Source organism: Odocoileus virginianus, chromosome 18, assembly GCF_023699985.2.
Source record: "Odocoileus virginianus isolate 20LAN1187 ecotype Illinois chromosome 18, Ovbor_1.2, whole genome shotgun sequence".
NCBI classification, from domain to species: domain Eukaryota; kingdom Metazoa; phylum Chordata; class Mammalia; order Artiodactyla; family Cervidae; genus Odocoileus; species Odocoileus virginianus.
Window position 1 is genome coordinate 45,738,442 of NC_069691.1, and position 24,619 is coordinate 45,763,060.

At 42.5% G+C, this 24,619-nt stretch overlaps 1 protein-coding gene across 2 annotated transcripts in view; it reads right to left on the reverse strand.

Annotated features, from left to right (window-relative positions):
* Positions 1-24,619, reverse strand: part of KIF13B (kinesin family member 13B) — a 203,025-nt gene that overhangs the window by 81,715 nt on the left and 96,691 nt on the right. For both annotated transcript variants that reach the window (XM_070480651.1, XM_070480650.1), the window contains exons 13-18: positions 19,351-19,485; positions 11,879-12,009; positions 7,304-7,390; positions 4,863-5,053; positions 3,845-4,055; positions 2,610-2,772 (exon numbers count right to left, since the gene is read on the reverse strand). In XM_070480651.1, the coding sequence (XP_070336752.1) occupies positions 2,610-2,772; positions 3,845-4,055; positions 4,863-5,053; positions 7,304-7,390; positions 11,879-12,009; positions 19,351-19,485 (918 nt within the window). The remainder of the gene's footprint in view (positions 1-2,609; positions 2,773-3,844; positions 4,056-4,862; positions 5,054-7,303; positions 7,391-11,878; positions 12,010-19,350; positions 19,486-24,619) is intronic.

Here is a 24,619-nt window from a genome sequence, read left to right on the forward strand (position 1 = left end):
CCCCCTCGCGCCGCGGTGAGACCCCCTCGCGCCGCGGTGAGACCCCCTCACGCTGCAGTGAGACCCCCTCAAGCTGCAGTGAGAGAGCAGTCTCAGCTCACCGCAACCAGAGAAGCCGTGCGGCAACGAAGACAGCCAAACAGCCCCAACAGCCACACACGCACACACAAACAAAAAACACTTTAAAAATAAAATGAAAAAGTACAGAACCAGCTAGAGATGCTGGTTATATACAATATTGTGAACATACTACATGACACTGAATTGTTCCCGTTAAAATATTAATTTTATGCTATATGAATGTCATCTCAGAAAAAAAGAAACAGTACTTCCTGAATTCTCCCAGCTTAGAAAAGCAACATGCTTTTTAAAAAATATAATACGCTTTTACTACTTTTTAAAATATTTATTAATTTATTTGGCTCTACTGGGTCTTTGTTGTGGTATGATAGACCTTTAGTTGTGGCATGTGGGATCTAGTTCCCTGACCCAGGTTTGAACCCCGGGCCCCCTGCATTGGGAGCGTGGAATCTTAGCCACCAGACCACCGGGGTAGTCCAAGCAGTGTGCTTTTATGTAGGCAAAAATTTTAAACTTTTGGAAATCACAGAGCAGAAAGTAAAAATGCTTCTGTATATCTCCCTCAGAGAGATGGACCTAGCAGATCTCTAATCAATCGAGATTTATTAGAATTTTTTAAAAACTGTTCTGTCTGCTTAGAACTTTATAGAGAATTTTGAAAGACACTCAGTGTTGCCTTAACATCTGGCCTATTATTAGTTCCAAAGAAACAGAATTTACATAATGAAGGAAGGATTTTAGAACTGTGAAGTTCAAGAATTACCAAACTCTCACATATGGTAAAGGCCCTTCTACCTTATATTCAGCCAGCTAGGGAATGAATATCTGAATACAAAATCCTACCTAATCCACCAAAAAGTATGTACTAAAATGATCCGAGAACTATAAAAGAAACCCATGTAAGAAAGAAAACAACTGAATGGCAAGGAGAAGTGATTTTGCTGGAAGGACCAATACTGAAGCTGAAACTCCAACACTCTGGCCACCTGATGCGAAGAACCAACTCATTAGAAAAGACCCTGATGCTGGGAAAGATTGAAGGCGGAAGGACAAAGGGATGACAGAAGATGAGATGGCATCACCAACACTATGGACATGAGTGTGAATAGGCTCCGGGAGTTGGTGATGGACAGGGAGGCCTGGCGTGCTGCAGTCCATGGGGTCACAAAGAGTTGGATGTGACTGAGCGACTGAACTGAACTTCCCTCATACTTTTATTAGACTTCTTACATTATACAAAAGAAACTTTTGTGACCTTGAATATTTACATTAAACAACTAGTGAACAGTTCTGCCATGCCATCTATTGACAAGTAGAAGATAACATTCTATAGGTAAGAGAACACTTAAGTTGGGCAGGATAGGAAAGGATGGCAGAAAAGCGGAAGGAAGGGAAGAACATTAGAACCTGTCTGCCAAGGCAGCAGACCTGAGTTCAACCTCTGGGCTAGGAAGATCCCCTGGAGAAGGAAATGGCAACCCATGCCAGTGTTCTGGCCTGAGAAATCCCATGGACAGAGGAGCCTGGTCGGCTACAGTCCATGGGGTCACAAAGAGTCAGACATGACTTGGTACCTCAACAACAACATTATTAAAAAAAAACAAAATCTGTGACCTTGGATACTCACAGAGAACAACTAGTGGACATTTTTTCCATGTCATCTATTGACAAGTAGAAGATAACATTCTATTGGTAAAGTGTGAAAGTCAAAGTGTTAGTCACTCAGTTGCATCTGACTCTTTGAGACCCCATGGGTTGGACTGGAGCCCACCAGGCTCCTCTGTCCTTGGAATTCTCCAGGCAAGAGTACTGAAGTGGAGTGCCGTTTCCCTCTCTGGGGGATCTTCCCGACCCAGGGACTGAACCACATCTCTTGTGTCTCTTGCATTGGCGGGCGGGTTCTTTAACCACTGAGCCACGTGGGAAGCCGCTCTTGCAGGTAAAATGAACCCTTAAGTTGGGCGGGGTAGGAAAGGATAGCAGGGGAACAGAATGAAGGGAAGAACCACTTGGGGAAGATCTATCAGGAAAGACTTCTCACAAACAATTTAAACAAACTTGAAAATAGGAGTTAGGTAAAAGAAATGGCTATAGGGACTTCCCCAGAGGTCTAGTGATTGAGAATTTTCCTTCCAAGGCAGGGGACATGGGTTCAATCCCCCATCAGGGGACTAAGATCCCACGTGTCCCAGGACAACTAAGTCCCGTGCCACAACTAGAGAGACCCGTCCACCACAACAGAGACCCAGCACAGCCAAAATTTAAAAGAAAAAAAAAGAAGTTGGTAGATCTGGGGATGGTGGTGGAAGAGGATATTTCTAGCGGATAAAACCATTTATACACAAAGAGAATTATATGGAAGTAATTCCATTCAAGAGAGGCAGACAGGTCCCAATGACCTAGGCTGTGGAGGATATGGGCGGGGATGAGGGCAAACTCCCTGCTCCCAGTGTTTAAATAACCCTGGTGAAACAGGAAGCTGTTTTATACAACGGTATCTTTAGTCGTTTCATTAACAGCAACCCCACCTTCCTGTTGGCATCAAGACTGGAGGCGGGAATCTGGAGGGTTACTTTATATTCTGTTCGTTTATCCAGTTCTTCCGCGATGTAACTAGCTTCTCTCACCAGCAGATTGGCTTTCACAATTTGCTCCCTCAGCCTCATCAGGCTGTTACTCAGTGTTGCTTCTCTTTAAAATAAAAAGGGGAGGGGATAAACATTAGAGCAGCACATGGAAATATTATATAGCACATAAAACACGAAGGCCAAACTGCGAACCAAGCTTTACGCCTGTCTTTTGCACACACAGACTACACCTGCGGCACTGCCCTGCGCATGCACCCGAACGTGGGCCACGTTACAAGCGCTGGCACACGCTCCTGGGGGAGGCTGGCCGAGGCTAGGGCTGGCAAACTTGACTGTGTATACAAATCACCTGAAGATTTCCACTCAGTATATCTGGGATCCCTGCTGTGCATCCTCAGTCCCTGAGTCGAGTCCAGCTCTTTGCAACCTTGTGGACTGTAGCCCATCAGGCTCCTCTGTCCATCAGATTTCCCAGGCAAGAATACTAGAGTGGGTTGCTATTTTCTTCTCCAGAGGATCTTTCCAACCCACGGATCAAACCCACATTTCCTGCATTGGTAGGTGGGTTGTTTACCACTGACCCACCTGGAAAGCCCGTGTCTAGGATGCGAGACCTGAAATGCTACATTTCTGTCAATCTCCAGGTGACAGAGATGCTACCTGTCTGCCGACCAAACCCGGAAGAGCAGGAGGTTAGTTAAGTCCACTTTGTAACCATGGTGAAGACATTCAGCGCAATGCTCATCAGCCCATATAAAGATCAAACTTGCAATCTGAATCTTACTGGCACCATGCTTTACATACCTGATATACCACCTCTCTTTTTGTCCTTTTTTAAAAAACCATCTACCCACGCCTCAGAACCTAAAGCATAATACAACAATAAAGTATAACTTCTGAGTACACACACCAGTTTATTCAAATCCAAAAGCTACTTATATCCACTGAAAATGGGATGGCGCCTAAGAGGGGTGGCTTTAAATACATTAGTATAAATGGATAACTCCCCCTTTTTATCCCCCCAAAATGGGGGCAAAAAAGACAAGGCCAAGTGGCTCCAAGCTGCAACACTTACAGTGTCATTCATGTTTGAATTAAGGTCTAGATTCTTCCCCTCTATACGTTACACAGATGGTTAAAGGCGACAGGTAGCAAGGGCCCTACCGTCCACCCACCTCTCTTCCGTCCACTGCCGCAGTCGCTGCTGAGCGCTGGGGGAGTGGAAAGAAAACCTGTCGGAGCTCCGACAGTTCTGCTTCTCGGGGGACAGCCGTCTCCGGAGCTGCTCCAGCTCATGCTCGTACATGAGCCTCTGGCGCTCCAGTGCAGACCGTTTCTCCTCTTCATGCTGCTGTTCCAGGCTGTTCAGTATTGACTGCATGGGATCTGAGCAAGGTGGGTTTTTTAAGGCAAATAACAAACAAAAGGTTAACTGCACAACACAACATACATCAAATGCTGCTCTATACTGTGGTTTGTCACCCTAATTAATGTTTAACTTTTTTAAATTGGAGGATAATTGCTTTACAATGTTGTGTCAGTCTCTGCTGTATAACAATGTGAATCAGCCATAAGCACATGTACATCCCCTCCCTCTTGAGCCTCGCTCGAAACTGGGTCATTTGGCCTCCAACTAATAGAAATAATTGGGAAAAAAATAAAAAATAAAATAAAAAAAGAAACTGGGTCATTTGTAGAGATGTGGGTGAACACTGAGTCTTTCATAAAGAGTAAGGTCAGTCAGAAAGAGAAAAACAAATAACGTAAGACGTAAGATTCTTAAAGACAGTTTAGCTTTCCTTACTCCAAATTACTAACCGTATTATCTATTCTGTCAGATACTTGCTAAACTATCTTCTGTAGAGAAAAAGCAGGTCGACTGTATGGTCTACACATAACCTAAGACAGAGTCAATGCTCCAGAAATCCACTACAATAATAAGCCAGGGACAGTCAAGTCTCAAACCTGAGAAATTCTACCAATGAGAACAGTCTGAAGTGACTTATATATCAAGGCAGAAAGAACAAGTTTTTATAAGTATAATACACTTAGGCCAAAGCCACAAAAGAATTGAGTACAGAGGAACATCATGAAGATGTCTTTTTGCTAATGTTTAAAACATGTCCAATATAAGTATCTCTAACCAGTCCAGCGACTTTGAAAGACTCTAAAAAGCAAAACAGGTCTGCTCACCATTACTGCCCAGCGCCTTCATGGTCACCTCCATCTGGGCGTACTCATAATTGAAGTTGATCTCACTGGACACCTCACTGGACGAGTCTCCGTCAACATCCAGCTGCTCAGAACTGGTGTCATTCTTCATGGATATGTCTTGTTCCTCATCGTCTCGATCTGCTTTCTTTTTCTTTTTAGGCAAATTAAGTCTTGAGAGGAAAAAAGAATATTATCTTTAAAAAAAAAAGGTATGCATTTATTCATTCCAGTCATTAAATAGTGGCATTTGCTAGATGCCAAGGGGATACTATAAATAGAAGGCAACTGCTCAACTGGTAAAGAATCCCCTTGCAATGCAGGAGACCTGGGTTCAATCCCTGGGTTGGGAAGATCCCCTAGAGAAGGAAACCACTACCCACTGCAATATTCTGACCTGGAAAATTCCATTGACTGTATAGTCCATGGGGTCGCAGAGAGTCAGACACAGCTGACCAACTTTCACTTTTCACTACACTCAGAAGTTTATATTCCAGTAGCAGAAATAAAACAAACAAGACACATGTGCCAATAAAAAAAGTAAAAAAGCTAGCTTAAAATGCCACATGCATAAAACGAAGATCACAGCATCTAGTCCCATCACTTCAGGGCAAATAGAAGGGGAAAAAGTGGAAACAGTGACAGATTTTATGTTCTTGGGCTCCAAAATCGCTACGGATGGTGACTGCAGCCATGAAAATAAAAGACACTTGCTCCCTGGAAGAAAAGCTACGACAAACCTAGACTGCATATTAAAAAGCAGAGATATCACTTTGCCGACAATAGTCCATATGGTCAAAACTATGGTTTTTCCAGAAGTCATGTATGGATGCAAGAGTTGGACCGTAAAGAAGGCTGAGTGATGAAGAACTGATGCTTTTGTACTTTGGTGCTGGAAAAGACTCTTGAGAGTCCCTTAGACTGAAAGGAGATCCAACCAGTCCATCCTAAGGGAAATCAGCCCTGGATATTCATTGGAAGGACTGATGCTGAAGCTCCAATACTTTGGCCACCTGATGTGAAGAGCTGACTCACTGGAAAAGACCCTGATGCTGGAAAAGACTGAAGGCAAACTAGAGAAGGGGGCGATAGAGGATGAGATGGTTATACAGCATCACCAACTCAATGGACATGAATCTGAGCAAACTCCAGGAGACAGTGAAGGACAGAGAAGCCTGGTGTGCTGTAGCCTATGGGGTCACAGAATCAGACACAACTTAGCAACTGAACAACAACAGTAACCTCACAGTGGGATAGGAGAGGAAGGGATGAAAGAACAGGAACTCATCTGAGCTGAGCCTTAAGAGGTGAGGAGAAAGCAGGGCGTTAGGACTGAGGCAAAATGGAAACCCTCACAGCCTCTGGAGAAATGATAAATAAAACATAGAGATACACAAAATCTGTACAGCAAAAGTTGTGAGAGATAATGGTAGAAAAATCAACCTAATCCAAACTATGAAGGCTCTGTACACTAAGCCAAGCAATCTATGATTGATTTAATTTGAGAAGAAAAACATGAACAACATTTTCCACATACTCTACTCTCTCAGAAATAATCACGATAGCAGCTGGCCCACCAGCAAAGGATCGAGTCAGCTTGATATCTGAAACACAAGTGCCAGTGACTTAAGTTTTATACTCTCTCCAGCCCGCTGGTCCTCACCAACACAACAGCAGTTTTGTATGGGAAAAGATGTCTAGTCCCAGCTCAGACTTTCTCAGCCTCCCTTGCAGCTGAGAAGCAAATTCTAGCACGTGAGGGGTCAGAGGAAGGTCACTGGGGACTCTGGGGAGACTCCTGCTTCTTCTGCTCAGGATAGTCAGGGCTAGTCCCGCCACCCCTCAACCTTGCCTTCTTCGGGGTGTCTGAGTGCTGCTTTGATGCCCGGAGGGGCGTGGTCATCGTTAGGCCACAGGGAGGAGGCAAGACAATGACAAGACTTTGCCATGACTCTTTTGAGAGCCTGAGCCAATGCCAACAACCGTCCTCCTTGGGAGTCCCCGTTTTGTCAGAGAAAGGAACTGTTTAACCCAGAGTCAAATCTGCCATTAAATGCAGCTGAGAGCAATCCTAAATAAAACACGAGCCTCCTTTCTTAGACAAGGAAACTAAAACCACTACTCAAAAAATAAAAATATAAGCATGTCAGAAAAATAATAAGATGCCATATGGCAAAACAATCATCTTCCATTGGGAAATAAAATTTAAAAATATGTAACTCAATCAGTATTTCTTCTGAATGCACTGTTCATGTGTCCCTCAGGCTCAAGCTGTATAGGGAACAAGCATGTAGTATACTGAATAAATATCAATATATATGTATGCACAAACCAATACATAATATTTATGGCATTAAGTTTACTTTTTAATGTACTTTTTCTGTTACAGAGCACCTCCCTCTTTAAGAGCATGACCGTCGTACCTGAAGAAGTGGTTGTTCCCCCACAATATCCTGTCCCCGTGGTGCAGCTGAATAGGACTGGATACAGAGGAGCCATTTACAAATGTTCTGTGGAGAGAAGAGGCCAAACATGTGAGCAATAATTATCATATCCTCTCCTTTAATTTCTCCAGTACAGGAAAAGTAAAATAACCAATTCCCCCAAAATAAAACGCCCTTGGCGAATTATTTTTTTTATTTCCTTCTTTGCTGATTTACCTAAAATGCCCATGGTACCAAGTGCTATAAATTATTAACTTCTATTTTTCAAAGTTCTAAACTTGTTATATAGCATATTAAGGAGTAAATATGGAACCATTACAGCTAATGATACAAAGACAGTGGCAGTGTACATGACAACTAGAACAAGCATGTCCAATCTACACAGATAGAAGAAGCCAATCAACCAACTAAACTCAGAACTATCTACAGTGGCAGTAATTAGAAATGAGATCTGTTCAATTCTTAACTTCCAACAGCACAGAAAAATGTCTATATCCTATCAACATAGAAAGGCTATAAGGTCCACCTGACTGCTCACCCTGACAATGCAGTTCAACACAAGAAATGGTGGGCAGAAGATTATTAAGGAAAAACTTCAGAGGGGTGAGAACTAAATAGAAAATCACATATACCATTATAAGGCGGATATTACTGGAATATCTCTGTCATCATGTCTCTCCCACTGAGTGACTCATCTGCTTAGAGGATAAAGGTCTTTAATTTGACATTAAAGGCCCTGCAAAAGGAAACCCTCTTAATCTTCTTCTTTCCCTGTTCCAGTGAATTCTCAACTCCAGAAAAATCAAAAACAGGGGGAGGGTGTTATGCTCTGTCCACTAGACAATGATTTTCCTTTCCTCCAAAGCGAGGGTTGTCCCAGTCCTATCACCGGGAAGAGCACTCCTGTTCCTCTTCATCCCCCCGAGTCTCAACTCAGTTTGATTCCTCGCAAAGCCCAGTTTGATTTCTACTTCCTCAGTCACTCCAGCCTATATTACCTTAATCTCTTTAAATTCCTAAAGCACTCACCTGGCTTTGTACAGACAGTTATTTTTAACGTATATGCACAGACAGAACCTTACTCTGCATCTAGACTCCACTTACCATGTGGGCTTTTAACAACTTCTGAAACATTTTTTGATTTTCTGCTGTACTGGGTCTTCGTTGCTATGAAGGCTCTCTCTCGTGGTGGTGAGCAGGGACTATTCTGTGTGAGTGGGCTTCTCATTGGGGTGGCTTCCCTGGTGGAGCACAGGCTCCAGGGTGAGGGCCTCAGCAGTTGCATCTCCCAGACTCTAGGGCACAGGCTCAGTAGTTGTGGCACACGGGCTTAGCTGCCACACGGCATGTGGGATCTTCCCGGACCAGGGGTCGAACCTGTGTCTCCTGCATTGGCAGGTGGATTCTTTACCACTGAGCTACCAGGAAAGCTCATGTGGGCTTTAAACACTAAAAGTAATTGGTCTCTATGTTCCTATAGTCTGATTTATTCAAAGCATGAGCTCAAAAAATAGAGCAATGACAAGAGGGGACCTACTAAAAGTAGCAGATTTTAGCCTGTATGACACAAATTCCTTAAATACAGTGAGGAGTTTAATTAAAGGCAAACACATACAGGCTTATGTTCTAAAGCTCCAGCAGTTAATAAATAAAAGCATGACTATAATAACAGTTCTCAAAGTGTGGTCTGCAGGAGGTCCCAAAGATCAAATTTATTTGTGTAACAATACTAACCTGCCGTTTTTCACTGTGTTTACATTTGTGTTGGCAGAGAATAAAATTATTGGTGTTTTTGCACGAATCAAGGCAATGGCACCAAACACTTATTAGTAGTTACTGGATTATTCGCTGCTTTACACTCACAATTTTTAAAAATGTTTCATTTGAAAAGGTCCTTGATGAAGGAATAAAAATCAACTGTACTCCAATAAAAATTTTTTAAAAATCAGAAAGTAAAAATAAATTTATGACAATAAAATTTTAAAATGACTACTTTTGGTAAATCTTGACCCTTGAGCAGTACACAACTTCTTAAAACATCCGAGGTGGCAACATGAGAAGCATACAAAGCTCTGTGCTGAAGCACACTGAAGTATGATGACTGTCTCGAGCAAAGACACACACAAAGTGGTTTTCCGGCACATTTTCTTGAAAATGAACAAAGGTAGCCTGTCACTTGACCAAAGTAATTGACAGTATTTGTTGTCAAGCTCTCAAGTGAAAATTAAGAGTTTCAAGAAATTTGTGTCGATCACTCCCGTAGTTGAGCCGGTTAGGTTTATCACTCATACCAAGGGAGAAGACACCACAGGAAGCCTGGGGGTGTCAGCAAGGGGGGCATGGGGACGGGCGGGGGGACTGCTGCAAGGAATGGGCTTCAGCTGGACAACCCAGGTGATGGCCTAAGGAGGTGGGAGTCCTATATATATATTGGATGCTGTCAGAGAGCAGGACTAATTCTGATTGGGTTTGTCAAAAATCTTATTCCTAAAGAGGAGACGAGGATGAAGTTGTAATTGGTAAAGAAATAGCCACAGACATCGGTTGAGCGGTGTCTGGTATTTTGGGTGTGGCATAGTGACCATGGGCTTCCCAGGTGGTGCTAGTGATAAAGAATCTGCCTGCCAATGCAGGAGACACAAAAAGATGTAAGTTCAATTCCTGGGTCAGAAAGATCCCCTGGAGGAAGAAATGGCAACCTGCTCCAGTATTCTTGCCTGGAAAATTCTATGAACAGAGGAACCTGGAAGGATACAGTCCATGGGGTCGCAAAGAGAGAGACATGACTGAGTGAGCACACAGTGACCTTGGTTTTTGTCTCTGCTGCAACAAAATTCTTATATGACCTGTTTCATCTTATTCTGTCACAGCCTCAGAGTAACCTTCTCTGGGCTTGGTGTCTGTGAGAGTATTTAATGGGAGAATAGCATGCCTGTGCAAGCCAGGTTACGCTCTTTTCTTCTTCCTCATTTGCATCCTTCACCATGAGCTTGATAGCTTCCAAACATTTAAAGACTTTATGGGTGAAATCAGTGATGGTATTAATGGTTTTTTAAATACAATGATGAATCAGCATTTAGAAGATCAGTATATAACTAACCGTCACTTATAACAGTTACATAGACAGTTACACAGCAAGACAATACCAGTCTTAAAGCTGAAGGAGACAAACCAACAAAAACTTAGTTTGTATAGTGTTATGCCTTTTCATTACTTACTGAGCACTTGGATTATTAGTCTGGTGCGTGTGTATGTGTGTGCTCAATAGTATTTGACTCTTTGCAACCCCATGGACCACAGCCCACCAGGCTCCTCTGTCCATGGAATTTTTTCAGGCAAGAATACTGGCGTAGGTTGCCATTTCCTCCTCTAATATTAGTCTGACATCTTGCGCCAAGGATAGAAAACCAATAAAGAAAGGTCCTCTTCTCAAGGACCCCCAGGCCCATGCGGTAACAGGCTAGCAGCCCACAAGAACACAGCATGCAGTGTTAACGTAACAGGAAGCACAGAATGCGCTAGGAATATGCACTGGGGGGCCCTTATTTTAGACTCAAGTAGATAATGACAGAGCTTAACCTTGAAGGTCAAACGGGAGTTAGCTGGCCAGAGGAACAGCAGCTGCCGAGGAAGAGGAGATGAATAGGAGGGGCGTGAAGAACTTTGTATCAGGAAGAGCCAAAAGCCATCTGGATGTATGCAGCAGGGACCAGAAAGAAGATCAGGCTGCTGGCAGGGATTCCAAGCAGGATTTGATTGGGGGGCAGGGAGGAATCCCCTGATGGTCTAACGGTTAGGACTCTGCACTTCCACTTCCCAGGGCCTCGGTTCAATCCCTAGTCGGGAAATTAGGATACCACAAGTCATGCACAGCATGGTAAAAAAAAAAAAGATTTGAGAGAGGCCTTACTTAAATAAGGTGACGTTAGTATGTACAGAGAGGAAGGATGAGTTTAAGTGATATTAAAAAGTTAACCGAGAGCCTGTTACACAGAGTGAAGAATGTCAGAAAAACAAACACTGCACATTAACACACATTTATGGAATCCAGAAAAATGGTACTGACGAACCTATCTGCAGGGCAGCGATGGAGACACAGAGAACAGATTTGTGGCCGCAGTGTGGGAAGGAGAGGGTGGCACAAACTGAGACAGTAGCATGGAAACATACACATCATCATGTGTAAAACAGATAGCTAGTGGGAAGCCGCTGAATAACACAGGGGCCGCGGCTCCCTGGTCTGTGACAACCAAGGGGGTGGGCTGGGGTAGGGTGCTGGCAGAAAGTTCAGAAGGAGTGGATATACGTACACTTACGGCTGATTCACATTGTTGTATGGCAGAAGCCAACACTGTAAAGCAATTTCTCCCCAATTAAAAATAAACGTGAAAAAAGAAAAACAAGTTAACTACTAAGGACTTGGTAACTAACTATCTTCATTAAGTGAATGTAAAAGCCAAAAGCAAGGCCAAACAACCTTATACCACCCTCAGTTAGTGTACTTTCTCCCTCTTAAAAATTACTGTGACATCAACACTAAATGAAGTACATTACCTGGTGTTCTTTTGAGGAGTCAGCATAACCTGGCCTTCTGGTGTGATGTCTATGATACAATGTTCAGGGAGAATTCCCATGCCACACAGTTGGATATCTTGGGAATTTGCTGAACCTATCAGTGTATGTTCCTGTAAAAGAATCGAATTCACTGATTAATACTGCATTCTTGCATGTACACAAACTGAAACTGTCTACTCTCTGCTCTAGTATGTTACCTTATACTCTCAGCTGTCTACCCATGACCTTAGCTAAAAGATCTTTAAAGCAAATGGAATAGCAGGGGGAATTCCTGGCTTTCTCTTAAATTCATTACACAAGCTGTATTTCCTTATAAGGAATAAGGCACTGAATTGAGTTACATAACTTTTAAACCTAAAAACTACAGGTTTATATTAATGGCTATACTATATTCTTTATTTTCCACTGCAATCTTGATTCAAAATATTCTATCCGACTTTAAAGCCTGAACCACGTGTCAATTCAGTTCAGTTGCTTAGTCGTGTCTAACTCTTTGCAACCCCTCAGACTACAGCACGCCAACTGTCCTTCACCCGTCCATCACCAACTTCTGGAGCTTGCTCAAATTCATGTCCATTGCGTCAGTGATGCTGAAGCTGAAGCTCCAGTACTTTGACCACCTCATGTGAAGAACTGACTCATTGGAAAAGACCCTGATGCTGAGAAAGATTGAGGGCAGCAGAAGGGGATGACAGAGGATGTGCCAATGACGTACCAAAAACACAGATCTGAGAACTACAGTTACCCAGGTTGTACATCACCTACTGGTCTCAGTCAAGATGAACTGACAAAGATAAAGAGCTATTCAAATACAAGGAGGCTGAGTTATTTTGTAAATCACATGGTCTCCCGAGACCTCATAAAAGAAACAGCAGATGCATTCTTCTTACTGTATACCCCCAACTTCTCAGTTCTCTAAGCCCCAATCACCAGGGTCACTTTTTGACAAGTAATTGGAAAAAAAAAAAAAAAAAACGGACATAAAAATCGAGCCCCCTCTTCTGTGCTTCAACTTTTGACCGCACTTAAATGTTGGTAAGACTGGGATCCATCCCTAAGCCCACTTCTCCTGTACACCTAGATCCTAGATCAGGGGTCAGACATGAAATACTTCAGGCTCAGTGAGTCATACACAATTACTCAACTCTGCCCTGTAGTGTGAAAGCAGCCAGACAATACACAAAAGCACATGTACGGCTACTTCCCAATAAAACTTTACTTATGAACACTGAAATCTGAACTTCATACAATTTTCACATGTCCAAAATATTTTGACTCTTTTGATTTTTTTCCCTAACGTTTTAAAAAATGCAAACACTACTCTTGGCTCCTGAGCCATACGAAAACAAGCAGGGGGCATGATTTAACCCATGGAAGTAAGTTGCTATCCATTGGCCACAATGATCTCATCCAGTCCAACAGGCTTTAACTATGTATCAATGTCTCTACCTATCTATCTAAAATCACCAACCAGGAACTACAGACTTTAGTTCCACCATTTTCCCACCTCCACCACCTCTGTCCTAGTCGCAGTCACCATTATTTCTTGCCCACTTGGTACAATTCGGATGTTTAACGAAATCTCAAAGTTAAAGGGCCAGGGCAGAACTTTTGCTTCCACCCCTCACCACCCCATTGAGTCTATTCCCTTCCCCAATACCAATGGGACCACCACCACCCAGCTGCTCAAGTGAAACAGCTCAGACGCTATCCTGCAGTCTTCTCTCCGTCTTACCAGCCTACTTTCAGCCCCAAGTCAATCACAAAATCCTCTGACTCTCCCTCTGACACGTATCAAGACTCAGCTCACTCCCCATCTCCACATCACATCCTAGTCTCTTCCCTGGGTGAATACTGTGTTGTTGTTGTTGAGTCGCTAGGATGGGTCTAACTCTTGGCGACATGGATGGTAGCCTGCCAGGCTCCTCTGTCCATGGGATTTCCCAGGCAAGAATACTGGAGTGGGTTCACATTTCCTTCTCCAGGGGATCTCCTCAACTCGGGGATGAAACCTGAGTCTCCTGGTTTCAAACCGGCAGGCAGATTCTTGGCTGCTGAGCCACCAGGGAAGCCCAGGTGAATGTAAGAGCCTTCTATTGTTTCTCCACTTCCTTCCCACCCCACCCCACCTACTTCCACCTTCAAGAGCTGATCACACGATCCCCCTACTAAGAATCAGCTAGTGGCTTCCCTTTGAACCTCTAGGAAGTTCAAATTCTTACCCAGGCTTACAAACCTCCTGTGATCTGGCCCCTGGCTACTTCTTCTATCCCAGCTCCCAGCACTCTGCCTCTCCTGGAGCATGATCCACCCACACAGGCCTTTCATCCATTCTTTGAGCATACTAACCGCTTCCTCTGCCTGAAGAGTTCCTCCCCTGACAGTGATATTGGTAGTTTCTGATCATTTCCATCTCAGCTTTTAAGGGCACATCCGCAGAGAGGTGTATACTGAACTGACAATGAGAAAGAACCACCATCTTACTCTCATGCCTGAATCCCTTACATAGCACTGACTGACTGTGGGTTTAGTGTCCATCTCCACAGCTAGCGAGGAAACTCTGAGAGAGAAGAAGGCAGCCTGTCCTGCAACCTACCGCCTCACCACTATATTCCAAGCATGTAACACAGACCTGCTACATTGAGCCATTAAGTAAAAACAAAAGATAGATAAATGAACAACCATTTCCCTTAGCATCCTCCTCGGATTCAGAGGAAGGTGGTTCTCTCCTCTCCTCTGTCCACAAGGCCTCTAATTACACTCTTGGTCCCAATTCTTCCCATCTCTTCTGGGACCCCAATCTAACAAACAGGCCTCTTCCCTTCCATCATTCTCACTTTCCCTCTTCTGGGGGTTTCCTCTCTCAAGTGCACTGCAGTGCGGTTTCCAAGGAAACAAAGAGCTGGGATCAGAATTGCGTTCCGGTATCCAGTCCAGTCCTCAGGGGATATATATGAGAAACACAGGGACACTCCAGGCCAATGTCTACTCCTCGATTTTGACTGAGGCTTCCTGGTCAATCCCTGGATTGACCTTCCTAACCCAGAGAAGCGGGCTTGACCAGGTGTCAACTACAAGGAATGCTTTAGTGACGTTCAGTAGCAGGCCAAAGGAATCCATTCCACACTCATCTCCCATCTTTCCTCTCTGTCTTAACACACCCACTACAAGGTGGGGAGAAGTTCCAAAGGGAGAGATAGAGAGTCTAAAGAGTAACAGAGCCTGAGATCACCTAAAAATCAAAGACACTCCCCCCCAAAGCCCTGGCTTAGGCTATTTCTACATACAATCCCTTTCCTCCTCCTATGAGAAATTCCAGCAAGAATCCTGTGACTGTGGAAGCCTTTTTGTCCTTGGGGACAAAAAGCAGAAGAAGCTATGAACTACCCCCTGAGACTGGAGTGTGAAGTAGAACCACCTCCAGCTGCCGCCCCCCAAGACTGCACACGGGTTCACCCACACGTCTCTGCCCCTGCTTTTGTTCTCTTTGCCCAAAATGCTCTCTCTTCTCTTCACCCAGACACAAAACATTAATATCTTCAGCACTTACTTCTGCCTCTTCTTCTCCTTGCAGGTTTCACTAGTAGCCTACCCTGACTTCTCCCTTCTCTGAACCCCCAACTACATCTAGAGTCAGCACCTCAATTTACTATCATATAAGTGTTGTTTTCCCACTATTTAGGCAGCAACCTATACAGGACTCCTGCATCTTCAACAACAAGCAGAGTCCGTGATACACAGTGGATACTGCTCAGTATCAGCGGATAAACTGAATTAAAAACAAAACCATCAGAGGTGAGACACTAAACAGCAGAGTTGTTGTGCCAGGTTGCTCCAGTCGTGTCTGACTGTTTGACCCCATGGACTGTAGCCTGCCAGGCTCCCGTCCATGGGATTCTCCAGCCAAGAATACCTGAGTAGGTTGTCATTTCCTTTTCCAGGGGATCTTCCCAACCCAGGGATGGAACCTGGGTCTCCTGCACTTCAGGCAGAATCTTTACCACTGAGCCACCAGGGAAGTCCCCAAACAGCAACGGTCTAATCCAAATTCCAGAAGGAACACTATTTCTTTTTTCAACAAATATTACATTGAGCTAGGCATTGTGCCACGAGAGATAAAAGATAGACATGATCCCAAATGTACAGCTTACATTATAAATGACGACTTAAGTGTCTCATTTGAGGTTACAATCCCTTTGATCAACAAAGTCCAAAAAGAGAGAAGTACAGAGTGGCATACTTCACACGAAGGCTTTTCCCACCCTGCGAGCAGGAAGAACAGCATATGCACACACTCCGTATGGCCGTTCAGCCTTATCAGGCCGGCCTCGCTTTGCACGAAAAAGCAGGACTGTAAAAAATAAGTGAGCAAGGAGATCTTAACCATCCATGGGGAAAATGGCAATAATTCTGTGACAATTAAAACTGTAAAAATATGCAGAATTCTCTTGTTGCTATAACATAGAGGGAAATGAAAAAACAATGAAACTAATATTTATTTAGTACAGTGTCATTTAGAATATTAGAAACATTAAAATGGAAAGCATTTTATTTTTTTGTTAAAAGCTTATCGAGGGCCTCCCTGGGGGCTCATTGGTAAAGAGTCCACCTGCCAATGCCGGAGACACAGGTTTGATCCCTGATCTAAGAGGATCCCACGTGCCTGGGAGCAACCAAGCCCACGAGCCACAACTACTGAGCCTGTGCTCGAGAGTCGGTGCGCTGCAACAAGAGAAGCCGCCACAATTAAAGCCAGTGTCCGCAGCTAGACAGCAGCTCCTGCCTGCTGCAACGAGAGAAACGTCCAGCAGCAGCAAAGACCCAGCACAGCCAAAAATAAACAAACAAACATCATATGTAAAGCTTACTGAGTGTAGCTGGAACAGTGCTTCCCTTTTTCTTCTCAACATATAACTTACAACATGGAGTGAGAATATTTTCTATGCCTTGGTGCACTGCCATACTCCTTTATGCCTCTCCCACTTTATCCTTTGAGCTTTCAATGTTGTGAAGTATCTCCAAGAGTTCCTCTCACATGACGTGCTCTTTGGTTTAACCCTAATCCTTCGCGACATCTGCATTCTTCTCGTCACAACCACCTTCATCATTCACATTCGTAAGCTCACCTTCACTAACTTCCTCTGGCTGCGCATCTAGAATCGTATGAATGCCCGCTATGTCAACATTATTCCCTAAATCATGTCAACTGGAATCTGTGGAGGCTGGAACCATGCCACACAAGAGCTGCCTGTCTATACAAATAAGATGCAAAAAGACCCCATGAGCTACGTTCTGCTTAGAGTTTGGCCACCATACCTTACTTCTGCCAGTTCTAGACAGAACAGATAAAGAGAGGATTCTGCTCTGGAAGAGAACCATTCAACTTGGAAGTAGAAAGAATGTTAGAGGTAATTTAATCCAGTGGCCTCATTTCACAGACGGGGTGCTCAAAGTCACCCAGTGATGTGAAGTCATCTGCCCAGCATTTACACTGACATGGGAATGTGAAAGCAGAGAAACAAAAACCACTCGGCCTCTAAATTCCTCCATCCCACATAATGGTATCACTTTACTGAAGCAGAAACTGTTCTTGGACGGAGGTCATCCTGTTGAATGTGCTTTGTCATGAATATACTCTTGTCATGGGTGTAGCCTGGGCAGTAAGAAACCAACACTGCCTCAGACTTTTGCCAAAGCAGGGCTGACCACACAGTCTGCATCAGAAGCCCAACACCTCCTCACAAGACGGCCAGAAATATTCTGACTGCCCTCCAACAGTCTTTAAATAGTTTCTTTGTGTAACTTTTTAGTGAAGGAACAGATAGGAATTGGGGTTTTCTTTTCATATTGAGTGTGCGTGTTTGTGTGTTCTGATTTGAACATCACGTCAGAAGAGAAAAAGAATTCACAGTTCTGAAGATGTAAAGGGCAAATCGCTTAAGTCCCATACGAATACTGCATGAGTATCCCCAGCTGAAAGTCTAACACAGACAGCTGCCAACGCTGTTAGAAGCAGAGCGGGAGATGTGCCAATCCGTCGTTTTTTCCCAAAGGACAAGGGTGATATAGTAAAGTACCAGAGGATCAAGTGAGAAAATGGGAAGTGGGAGAAGGTATATGTCAGCAGGGCTTCCGTTTATAAAATGCTTCTATAGGTCAACTCCCATTTAAGCCTCCAGGAAGCCTGTGAGGTAGCCAGACAGAGAAAACGTCCATTTATAGAGGAGGAATCTGTAGACTGCGGGGGTAAAGACCTTGAGAGAAAAACGGCTGTCAAGAAAGTGGTGCTGGACCAGAAACTCTGCGCATCTCCCTCCCACTGCCCACAGCACCTGAGCATGCTCACAGGAGCGTAGGCATTAGAGACTCGACTTAATGCACAGAGTAATAAAACATGATACGAGATACTTAGGAATAGCAGGGCCTTATCAAAACACTACAAAGCAATTACCCCAGATATGTCTGATAAAAACTGGGAAACCAGCCAATATGTCATGAATTCTTCAGTCTCTTTCGAAATGAAAGGACACAAATCTCTAATTCTCACAGTGGTTCCAACTGTACCAGCTCACATCTTTGCTGTCCCAGTCACTAACTCAGTTAAACCCTCAGAGATAGTTCCTGTATTATGAGAGGAAAATTCCCCACCTAGTATTTATTAACTGCATGTCAGAGTAACTCATCTATGTTCTAGGCTTGGCAATTTTGGTGAACACCTCATAATTTCTATAGTGTCTGATTCATGTTTATCCTAAAGTTGTCTCATCTTCCTGTTATGTCCAACAACCTATATAGCTTTCAATGTACATGACTATATACATATATAGAATGTATATATATTTCTGTATATTTGGCTTCTTCTGCTCCAGGCTCTGACCCTCTCAGCCTCTAAGTGACTTACTCTTCTTTTTGTAAGCTAACAATTCAAAATGTTTAACTTTCCTAAGAGTTAATTTTTAACTTTCTTAAGAGTTACTGGAAACACAAATTTTCAAGTCAAGTGGTCCTAATTACTTTTTAAGAACATTTCCTCTTGCAAACCAGGACCACTCACCAAAAGGTGTGCTTCACAGATACCACAAGAGCTTCAGTCTACCAATGAAACCATTTAGTTTACAAGTCGTTCTTTAAGCTCAAGCTATCCACTTAACTCCTTGCTTTATTAATCACACTAAAGGATAGAAATCAAGCTACTTAATTTGTTGGAGATAATATCAGAATACCATTTTTTATATTTACTAGGTTGAAAAATATATTTACATCACTCAAAGACGAAAAAGAGAGACTGGTCTTAGAAACCCAAGATTCTTCTACACTGCAACTGAAGCAAACAAAAACAATTTGCTAACTCATTCTTTTTGAATACGCATGGTTCTCCGAGTATAAAGAAATGATACTATGAAATACTGCTCTATTTCATGGCAGAAGACAGTAGACGCCTACGACCTCACCTTTAAGTAATAAACCAGAAGTTCATTCAGAGCAGGATCAGCATTCAGATTAACGAGGAAACATTTATCATCCCCAACTTTAATTCCAGAAGATTGAAGAGAGATTCCAAGACTCTCAAGCTGTTTCTGTCGCTCCTGTAAATGCATTAGAGAAGTATTAATTCCACAGCTATTGAGGCAGCAAGCTATAAAACGTCATATATGATGGTAACTATGAAATAACTTTATAATTCAAATATGTTATCTTTGGATATGGTATCATATAGACGACTGCATTTGTCCTCTTTCTAAACTATATAAACTCTATAGTTGAGAATGAGAACAAACTCTAATGTTGCTTTGTGAAGTAAAACTTATTATAAAAGTAAAGCCAATTACAAATCACCACCAAATATACTAAGCTCTCACTTTTCATTCTTGAAAATATCTAACATCCTGAATTCATCTTTCTCATTTAATTCTTTACATATGAGCAAATGTACGTGTTTTCTATTCAACTGTGATCTTCCTAAAAAGCCAAGTATTTAATCCACTTGGCAGGTCCCCAGCAAGGATGACGGCCGAACTCCCTCAACAAGGCCACAGGCCCTTCAGTCTGACCCACTGACCCCACGGTCATGTCCTGTCACCCCTCAACTATACACAGTTAATGGGGGCATCTTCCAAGACCCTAGAGTCTCAACAACACTCTCCCTAGCTTAAGGGATTTTACACCTGTTCCTCCTAGCTGAAGCACATCTGTTCTCAAACCTGGTAACTTCTTACTCCATCATTTCCCTGTGAGGGCAGGGACCCTCTCTCCCCACTGGGGACTCCTAGCACCTCACAGAGTGTATAACACACAGGAGCACTCAAATCGCCAGTGTTGTGAATTTTTCTAGATAAAATCTGCATATTCAGGAAAGCCCTATTTGCAAAAGAACAAGGACCTTTCCTTTCTGTGCCTACCGGTCTCTGAATTCACACAGCATACCTGTGTGCACACAGGGAGACACATGTGCATCCTGCGACCGAGCCTCTGCTACTAACGACACAGATCAGGGCAGAGCAGGGCGTCTGACCGTGTACACACAGCAAGTAGGAACAAGTCATCGAGAAGCTTTGATTCTGACAAAGGGCACGGCAAGCTGTGTTATCCACCTAGGGCCACACAGTAAGGCTGCAGGATAACTAAGTTTCAGGCTTAGAATTTTGCTATTCTAGGCACAACCTCCTAGTTTATACAGCCACTTCAACCCAAACAATCTCTCCTTGAATACTACTGCAAGGGTACCGAATGGGCTATTTTGGTTCTGGGTCTTTGAATTCAGTCTCTTTTCTAACAAAAAACCATTACTGGGTTCTTTCAGAAGTTCTGAGTCATTTAACACTAGCCATTAGTTTTCAGCACTCAATCCAAAGAAAATTATTATTCTTGATAAAGAACCATGTTCCTAAAATGAAGAAAGCAATTCTAATACAGCTTGTATAGTCCCTTCTGAGGGAAACCTCTTTTAAATACATGGGGATATTGGTGTGATTAAAAAGTAATTCCAATAATGAGAAGAAACATTTCTCTGTAAAAATATATATATTTTTTAAACTACAAACGAAATGGGTAGACACTCATGAACTAACATTAAATTTAAAATGCAGAGTGTAGCTAGTACATCGATCTGTGCACTGGAAAAACCTGGAAGAAACCACAAAGACGTTAACAGTAGCTTTCTTTGAATGACTGGATCAGTTAAATTTTCTTCATAATAATCTTTCTGTATTTTCTATAAGTAAATACTACTTTTGCAATACACAGCTCCTTTTACTTACATTCTTCTTAGGACTCTAGGGATTTCATTTTATTTATTTTTTAATTGAAGGATAATTGCTTTACAGTATTGTGTTGGTTTCTGACACACATCAACATCAATCAGCCGTAGGTATACATACGTCCCCTTCCTTCTTGAACCTCCCTCCCATCTCCCTCCTCATCCTACCCCTCTAGGTTGATAGAACTCTGGTTTGAGTTCCCTGAAAGTCACTCAGTCATGTCCAAATCTTTGTGACCCCATGGACTATACAGTCCACCGAATTCTCCAGGCCAGAGTACGGGAGTGGGTAGCCTTTCCCTTCTCCTGGGGATCTTCCCAATCCAGGGATCGAAGCCAGGTCCCCCACATTGCAGGCAGACTCTTTACCAGCTGAACCACAAGGAAGCCCTGAGTTCCCTGAGGCCTCCAGTAATTTCCACTATGGAAATAATTATAAATTTAGAAGAAATTTCATTACTGTCGTCTAGTAGCAAAATTTTCATTCATAGAGAGGCAAAGGTAAGCCTGAAAAAGAATGTATGACTTAACAAAAGTAAAGTCACTCAAGAGAGAGGGAAAAGATAGGACTTAAATGAGATAATATAGTAAACCACTGCTTTACCCTACTTCCTTAAGCATTTTCCTATCTTTTGAGACTTTATAACGGTAGAAATACCATAAAATCTTTGTTTAAACTGAAGGGCACAACATTGAAAACCCATCAATTCACTGTTACATCTACCACCAAAAAACAGACTCAAAGTTTTTAATTATTAATAAACTACAAAAGTTTGCAACATCTAAGAGTCAGTTCCAAGAATAAACAAGTATTTTATGATCAAATATAGTGACATTTACTATGTATTGCTTCTGATATCAGAGACTACTCAACTTTTTCTATAAAATGTCAAACAGTTCTTTTAGTCATCTGGGTTCAGTGGTCTCTGTCACAAGCTATTCAGCTCTGCTAATGCCATAAAAAATACTAAAACAAATAAGCATGGCGCATTCCAATAAAAACAGTTATGAAAAGAAGTGACAGTCCAGGTTTTGCCCAAGGGCTTAGTTTGCTAACCCCTGATCTATCTCACTTAAATGTACACTTCTTTACTGAGAACATAAAAGATGGAAATTGAAGAATTTGGTATCAAATATATGGCATTGGACTGAGAAATCAGTCAACTTTGATTTCAAATTATTTAATCAAAAATATTACTGAGCACATACTTTCAAAAACTAAAAGGAGGACTTCTTTGGTGCTCCAGTGACTAGACTCCATGCTTCTAGTGCAGGGGATGCAGGTTCAATCCCTGGTTGGGGAACTAGACCCCATATCCACAACTAAAGATCCCGTATGCTGCACCTAAGACCTGGCTGAACCAAATAAATAAAAATAAATATTAAAAGAAAAAAACTAAAAGATATTGCTTTTTTCCTTGAGAATTTTATAAACTCATTAGATAATAAAAGTATACACACACAAAAAAAAAATCACATGAATTAAGAGTCAAGAGAGTATAGATAGGTTCCACAGGATTCAATGTCAGGAATAAGCTCTGGGGGCTGGCACGCCAGACGAAGATGCCACAGAACACAGAGGACTGCCAGAGAGCCTGGCTGGCTTGGAACAGACTCCCAGAAAGTTCTTACCAAGAGAAGTCCATTTGACTCAGTTCACCCAGATTTCCCCAAAGCTACCTGACCATGTACCATTTCTTTTCTCCCCAAAAGATTTATTAACAGTTGGTGGATATACAGCCAGAAACACATTTTAGGGAAAACTAATCTGTACTGCAAAGAGGCTGATGACCAATAAACCAGCGACAGAGGAGAAGACAGCTGGAAGCACTGAAGCCGGGGAAGATGAGGTGTTGAATGCGGTGTTCGATAAACACCAGGCAGTCTGCAAAAGGGGCATATGGCGGTGAGAAAGGACACTCAGGGAAGAAAAGATGCTGCAGGAAAGTCCCACCACACTGCACTGTCCCTGAGACCCGCCCTGCTGCACATCAGACCAGGCAACCCACGTACAACAGCACTTCAGAGTCCAGGTCTTACTTGCAGAGGAGCTCAGAGAGGCTCGCATACACGAGTCCCAAATCGGACAATTATCAGAATGACCTAACCTATGACAAACAAAGATAGATGTGTGATGAGAAGTAAAACTCATACACTGGTGTATTCTCTGTGTAATGTGAGGGATGTGCTTTCACATAACCCCGTGCAGGGATACAGATAAAACAAGAGTGGTCATATGTTGACCTTTAATGAAATTGGGTACTGGGTATGTGTGGGTTTATTATACTCATGTTCTCATCTGTTTTGAAAAGGACTGTAATAAAAATGTTTAAAAATCAACTTAAATCCTAGTGTGCACTAATATAAATCTAACATCCACTTTATCCTACATAATAGTAGTACTGTCCTACTACATCTAATCTATCCATTGATTCTGGAAGTACACTGAGAGTTAGAACTTGCTGAGTAATGAAAGGAGTAACAGTTCTATACATTCATGAATACCAGGAACAGTGAACACCAGAGATTTAACTTTAGCAAAGGAAGGAAGGAGGCAGAGGTGATTTTAAATATCTGGGTAATAACAGGCCCTATCTTGCAGGCCTATTGGGAGGATTAAATAAAATACTGTATTTTAAAGTGCTTAGTCAACATTGTTTGTTAGTCGACTACACCCCAATACAAAATTTAAAAAAATTTTTAAGTGCTTAGCATCAGGTGCAACACCTAAGTGTACTCAATAAGTGCTGGTTATTATTGTTATTATTAGTTACTGTGCAGAAGTGGGCTTATTCTCTTAGCTTTGGAAGAACAAACTAGGGCCAGCGAGCAAAAATGGAAGAATAGAAGATTTCGGTTCAATAGCTACTAGCATCAGAGTTGCCCAATCGTGAAATGACTGTTCACTGTAGTACTGTGTTCCACATTATCATATATATTAGTATTTCTAAAACAGGCTAAATAAGCCTCTAACAGGAAAGCCATAGAGTAAATCTTTAAGAAGCAGAGACTTGGACATTTTAGGATTTTCTCTAAATGCTAATATTCCCACTGGAAGATTTCACAGCTCTATAGTAAATGGTCTAAAAATGAGACACAGTCACTTGGGACTTAGGTACTTCATTGTTACTTTTTACTGACTTGTCATATGGAAGGAAGCAAGGAGCTCACAGCCTAAATATCCACTACTAATAATTTTATAGCTGGGTAAGTTTCTGAGGTTTGCAAAGCATTTAACAGAAATGGGTGTTCACAGCCAGTGGCTAGTTATATCATTTAAAAATTTTTATGGCCCTACAAATGTACTTCTTACATAATGAATACTCAATTAATTGTAGTTGTGTTTTCCTTAAACTTCAAATTAACTTTGTGAAGTACAGACTCCTGGATTTAGGTCTTATTTAAATCAATTTGGGAGTTCCCTGGTGGTCCAGTGGCTAAGACTCCGCCCTCCCAATGCAGGG